The 6,288-nt window shown below is 37.3% G+C and overlaps 1 protein-coding gene across 1 annotated transcript; it reads right to left on the bottom strand.

The window, feature by feature from the left end:
• Positions 1–4,173: 4,173 nt before the first annotated feature.
• Positions 4,174–5,538, bottom strand: LOC141685558 (uncharacterized). The gene has a single exon (XM_074490651.1). It carries the CDS (start codon positions 5,536–5,538, stop codon positions 4,174–4,176), a length of 1,365 nt encoding a protein of 454 aa, XP_074346752.1.
• Between the last annotated feature and the right edge of the window lie 750 nt (positions 5,539–6,288).

The raw sequence follows: 6,288 nt of genomic DNA, 5'->3' as shown, positions 1-6,288 counted from the left end.
AAAACAACATTTTTAAAGAACAATATTTTCAAAATCAACATGCATGATCATTCTTTATAAGAACTATCCAAGATCAACACTCTAAACATTCGTCTCTTAAGAAATCATTGCCAAATGTTTATGAACAAGATTATGACTTAGAAAAAATAGAAGTTTGACACCTCTCCAAGATCATATCTTGCTCACTTCTATAAGCCACCATGGTTGCAACCTTGAGTTCATAAGAACTAAGGCCTCAACCTCGGCTTTAACAACATGCACACACAAAACTCACCTTAAAATGATGCTACTCCACCAAATGATGAAGATATTGGCTTGAATAACTTGAGAAGTGAAAAGAAGATGAAGAAAAAGTGAAGAAAATGGCAAGAATGGGGGTGGGGAGGGAGTTCGGCCGAGAGGGAGAGAGGAGATGAGAGGAAAGGGAGTTTGAGTGGGTGTGTGTGATGAAAATGAGGCACTCACTTGGTTTTTGTCTCTTTAATTTGATTAAAGAGATAGTGGAATGAGGAATGTACATGAATGCCCTTCTTGCTAGTTGTAACAAAATTGCATGCATGGTTAAAAGGGTAAATTTGTAAGTTAGTGGGGTTGAAATTGGCAGCCTTAACCTTGGACTCCTTTATAACCCAAAATGCATGCAAGGGTATGCTAGTAATCTATTAATTAACAAAAGTATGATTAAAAAGAAAGGTTTTTAATAAATAAAATACAACTTCATAAATCACAAAATAAATATCATACATACTATAAAATTTAAGAAGTTTTATAAAACTGATTTCAAAATTTTTGAACAAGAATATATTTTTAATTTTTTTTTCTAAGATCAATACCCTATTAAAAAGCCATAATAAATATAATTAAAAATTCTAAGCCACATAAGAAAATGCAAATAATTTGATTCTAATTCGAATAATAATCTATCGTCTAATCGCAACTACAATAACTCAAATATTATTTACTCGCGTAACGAAATTAGCTTGCGTTCATTTAATTATATGCTTATAAATAATCTAATGATATTCGCAATGCCATACAACGAAGAATATATACGAACACATTGAATTCACATAATTTCTGACATCTAATACACAAAAATTATATAGCACAAAAAATAGAATATCATATTACAATCATATCAAATATTTACAGGCGTTACAACCTTCCCCCTTTAAGGATTCTGTCCCCAGAATCTAAGCAAACAGATGAGGATACTTATCTAACATATCACTTTCTAATTCCCATGTTGACTCTTCAAATTTAGGATTCCTCCACAAAACTTTCACTAACGGAACTACTCTATTCCTTAGCACTTTATCCTTTCTATCTAGAATGCTAACCGACTGCTCGATATAAGACAAATCTGGCTCAATCTCCACTGGTTCATTCTCTATGATACATTTGGTGTCGGAGTTGAACTTCTTAAGCAATGATACGTGAAAAATGTTGTGAATGTGCTACATTTAAGGCGGTAAGGCCAACTCGTACGCCACTTTTCCAACTTTACCCAAAATCTCAAAAGGCTCGACAAATCTTGGAATCAACTTTCCTTTCTTTCCAAATCTAGCTATCCCTTTCCAGGGCGACACCTTCAACAGAACGGTTTCTCCTATTTCATACTCTACATCCTTTCTGCGTGGATCAGCATACTTTCGTTATCTATCCTGAGCCGCGATCAATCAATTTCGAAACAAATCTACCGCTTTTTTCATTTGTTGAATCAGTTCGGGGCCAATTACCTTTCGCTCTCCAACTTCATCCCAATATAGAGGTGATCTACACTTCCTTCCATAAAGAGCTTCGTATGGGGGCATTCCAGTACTGGCATGAAAGCTATTGTCATACAAAAACTCTACTAGGGGCAAATGTTCATCCCAATTTCCTTCTCAGCATGTCTTCTATGGTCTGAATCGTACGCTCAATTTGTTCATCTGTCTGTGGGTGATAGGCAGTGCTCATCTTGAGTCGAGTTCCCAAATGTTCTTGTAATTGCTTCCAAAATCTGGAGTTGAAACGAGGGTCTCTATCTGACACAATAGATACTGGAACTCCATAGTGAGTAACAATTTCCTTTAAATATATATGAATCAGCTTGTCCATTGAGAATCTCTCATTGATCGGTAGAAAATGAGTCAACTTAGTCAATCGATCAACTATTACCCAAATAGCATCGTGATTAGATTTTGTCCTTGGTAATCCAACTATGAAGTCTATCGCAATGTGCTCCCACTTCCATTCAGGTATCTCTAAGGGCTGAATTAGTCCACTTGGTTTCTGATGTTTGGCTTTTACCCTTTGGAAAATGTAGCATCTACTAATCCATTGGGCAATCTCCTTCTTCATATCCAACCACCAAAAGTTCTATTTCAAATCTTGATACATTTTTGTGCTTCCCAAGTGAATAGAAAATTCCTAGTTGTGAGCATCCTTCAAAATCTCATTCTTCAATTCTTCCACATCCAGTATCCAAATTCTTGATGAGAATCTTAGAATTCCTTGGTTGTCTTTTTGAGTGCAAATCTCTTCTCCGGTTAACTCATTCATCCTTTAATTCATTACTTCTTCTTGGCACTTCTTAATCTTTCCTAATAATTATGGTTGAAAAGTTATTGTACACATCATTTCTGTAGGCGCACTTGGTGCTCAAATCTCAATTTCCATTTTCTCGAATTCCTTTAATAACTCTTGGGCCATAGTTAACATATTCAATATCTCCTTGCGACTTAAAGCATCCGCTACCACGTTCGCTTTCCCGAGATGATAATTGATTGAGCAATCGTAGTCCTTAATCAACTCCAACCATCTTCGTTGCCTCATGTTTAATTCCTTCTGAGTGAAAATATACTTCAGGCTTTTGTGATCCGTACATATCTTACATTTCTCTCCATATAGATAATGTCTCCACAGCTTCAAAGCAAATACAATTACAGCCAGTTCCAAGTCATGAGTTGGGTACCTTTGCTCGTGAGGCTTAAGTTGTCTTGACGCGTAGGCTATCACATTTCCGTGTTGCATTAAAACACAACCCAATCCTTTGTGTGACGCATCACTAAATATTACAAAGTCTCATTGATCATCTGGCAGGGATAATACTGGAGCGGTGACTAATTTCTGCTTCAACTCTTGAGAACTCTTTTCACATTTCTCCGTCCATTCAAACTTCTCACTCTTTCGGATCAATTTTTTCAATGGTACTGCAATCTTTGAGAAATTCTTCACAAATCTTCGATAATATCCGGCCAATCCCATGAAACTTCTAACTTCAGTCGGGGTTTTTGGCCTTTCCCAATTCATTACAGCTTCTATCTTCGCTGGATCAACTCGAATACCTTCACTTCCGACAATATGCCCTAAAAATTGAACTTCTCACAGCCAGAACTTACACTTTGAAAACTTTGCATATAACTTCTCCTTTCTTAAAGTCTCCAAAGCTATTCTCAGATGTTCAACATGTTCTTCCTCGGTCTTTGAGTATATTATAATGTCGTTGATAAACACAATGACAAACTTATCCAAATACTCCTTGAATACTCGATTCGTCAAATCCATAAAGGCGGCTGACGCATTTGTCAATCCGAATGTCATAACTAGAAACTCGTAATGTACGTATTCGGTTCTGAAAGCAGTATTTGTTATGTCTTTCAGCTTAATCTTCAACTGATGATATGCCGATCGTAAGTCAATCTTCGAGAAATAAGTCGCTCCCTTAAGTTGATTAAACAAGTCTTCAATACGAGGTAACGGGTACCTATTCTTGATGGTCAATTTGTTCAACTCTCTATAGTCGATGCACAATCTCATACTTCTGTCCTTCTTTTTCACAAACAGAACTGGAGCACCCTACGAAGATACACTCGGCCTTATAACTCCTTTATCCAATAACTCTTGTAGTTGCCTGTCCAATTCCTTCATTTCTGCAGGTGCCATACGATAAGGTGCCTTCGATACAGGTTCCAATCCGGGCGCTAAGTCGATAGAAAACTCGATTTTACGGTCAGGTGGCAATCCAGGAAGTTCGTCCGAAAATACATCGAGAAATTTGCTAACTATCAGAATACTTTCTATATTCGGCGTCTCCTTAGATCTATCATTTACATGGGCCAAATACCCTTCACACCCTTGTCTTAACAATCTTTTAGCTTGAATCATTGTCAAAAATGCTTTAACTTGTTTCTACGCTTTAAACTCTACTTTCTTTCCTTGAGGGGTCTTAAGAATCACTTTCTTCTTCTTACAATCTATTTGAGCACCATGCTCTGCTAACCAATCCATTCCTAATATAACGTCAAATTCTCTTAGTTGAAAAGGTATAAGGGAAGCAGGGAAACTATAGCCTGAAATCTCTACTTTACACCAAGGGCAAACACTTTTAACAAATACTTGCTCTTGATTAGCCAAAATGATAGATAAGGGTTCAAATAACAGTTCAATTTCACAATTTAACTTGCCAATAAAAGATTCAGATATGAAAGATTTAGTAGCTCCGAAATCAAATAGCACTTTAGCATTGATGTTGTTGACAGAAAGCGTACCTGCCACAACTTCAGAACTCTGAACAACATCCTTGATATTCATGTTGAATGTTCGGGTCTGGGAAAGATATGAGGGAGGGAACACTGGAGTTGCAGATTCAGAAGGTTGATTTGAAGGAAGTTGAAGAATTGGAACAGAAGATGTCATTGTTTGATTGTAAGAAGCGGCCGTCAATTGCATCAACTTGTTATTTCCGGGGGTCTTGTAATCCCTAGACATATGACCGTTCTTTCCACACTTGAAGCATGTGACAGGAGGCTCCGGGTTTCGGCACTCATTCGCATAATGACCTTTTGGATTGCACTTGTAACAAATGATGTTAGCCTTATTGAAGTTACCCGTGTGTCTCTTGTTGCAGAATTTACACTCCAGATTTGTTGCTTGCTGGAATCTCTGACCACTGGGCCCTTGAATCCTATTACTCTGACTCTTATTATCACTTTTCTTAAAGCTTCGGGGTCCTCCTTGGTTATGGAATCCAAACTTCTTGAAATTCTTCCCACTTTGGCTTCCTTGAGCCGATCCTTCTCCACTACTTCCAAACTTCCTTTTCTTACTCTCTTTCTCCTTCGAGTTTTGATCACTTTCTCCTTCGATCACCATCACCTTCTGGACCACTTTAGCATATGTGGCCAATTCAAAAGAAGTCACTCTGCTTCGTAGCCAAGGCTTTAATCCTTGCTGAAATCTCTTCGCTCTCTTCTCATCTGTGTCCACGTAATCTCCAATGAACCTAGCCAATTCAGTGAATCTCTTCTCGTACTCTCCCACAGTCATTCCTTCTTGCTTCAATTCAAAGAACTTCAATTTTATTTGAGTCTGCATATACCTCGGGAAATACTTGTCTAAGAAAATATTCTTGAATCTATTCCAAGGGATAACTTCTTCTTTTTTTAAAGCACGAGCTGACTCCCACCAATAGTTCGCTTCGCCTTTCAGAAAATAAGACACATAATTGACCTTCGTTTCTTCCCTAACAAGAGGTAGAGTGAAATCTTTCTCCATCTCTTTAAGCTAATATTGGGCTTCTACAGGGTCTTGAGTTCCACAGAACTCCGGTGGTTTCACAGCTCAGAATGATTTAAAAGTTGTAGGGGTTGGTGGTGGTGGAGGTGGTTGTTAAAGTTGTTGATGAAGGAGTTTTTGTTGAGCAAGGGTAACATATTATTGGTGAAGTATTTGTATAAGTTGAGCTAAGTTGGGTGGTGGATCTTCATGATCTTCGGTATTGGTGTTGCGGGCTCTACGAGGAGGCATGATTCTGAATATAGACAAGAAAGGTTTATTCACAGTTCAATATTTGCATGGACAATTTATAACAAGGTAAATATTAAGTATTGAGGCTTTATTCAAGAAATATCTTAGGAAAAGATTAGACATGATCAAGTTTTAAAGGGGTCAAGATAATTTAAACAACAATTTTTATCTAAGAAAGTATATAGCATGGTAATGAGATGGCAATATTATAGAGATAATCAAAGTGCGAATTTAACATTAGTTTGAATGAAAAGTGTGAATAGAGTGCGAATAGAGTACGAACAGGAAATAAAGTGCAAATAAAGTCTTCCCGAAACAATCCGGGTACAAGGTACAAATGGAAATCAAAGTACTAATCAACAACAATGGTGGAAACAAGTGGACTATATGATAGTCTAAGAGGATGTTGGAGGGAGAATAGGGGCACGGATGATAGGGATAAATAAGTCCTGATTTTATAATTAATGGGCTGCTAGGCCCAATAATAATAAGATGTAT

The sequence above is a fragment of the Apium graveolens genome, chromosome 9 (genome assembly GCF_009905375.1).
Source record: "Apium graveolens cultivar Ventura chromosome 9, ASM990537v1, whole genome shotgun sequence".
Taxonomy (NCBI): Eukaryota; Viridiplantae; Streptophyta; class Magnoliopsida; order Apiales; family Apiaceae; genus Apium; species Apium graveolens.
Note: the sequence above shows the minus strand (reverse complement) of the source record. Positions and strands in the feature narration are given on the sequence as shown.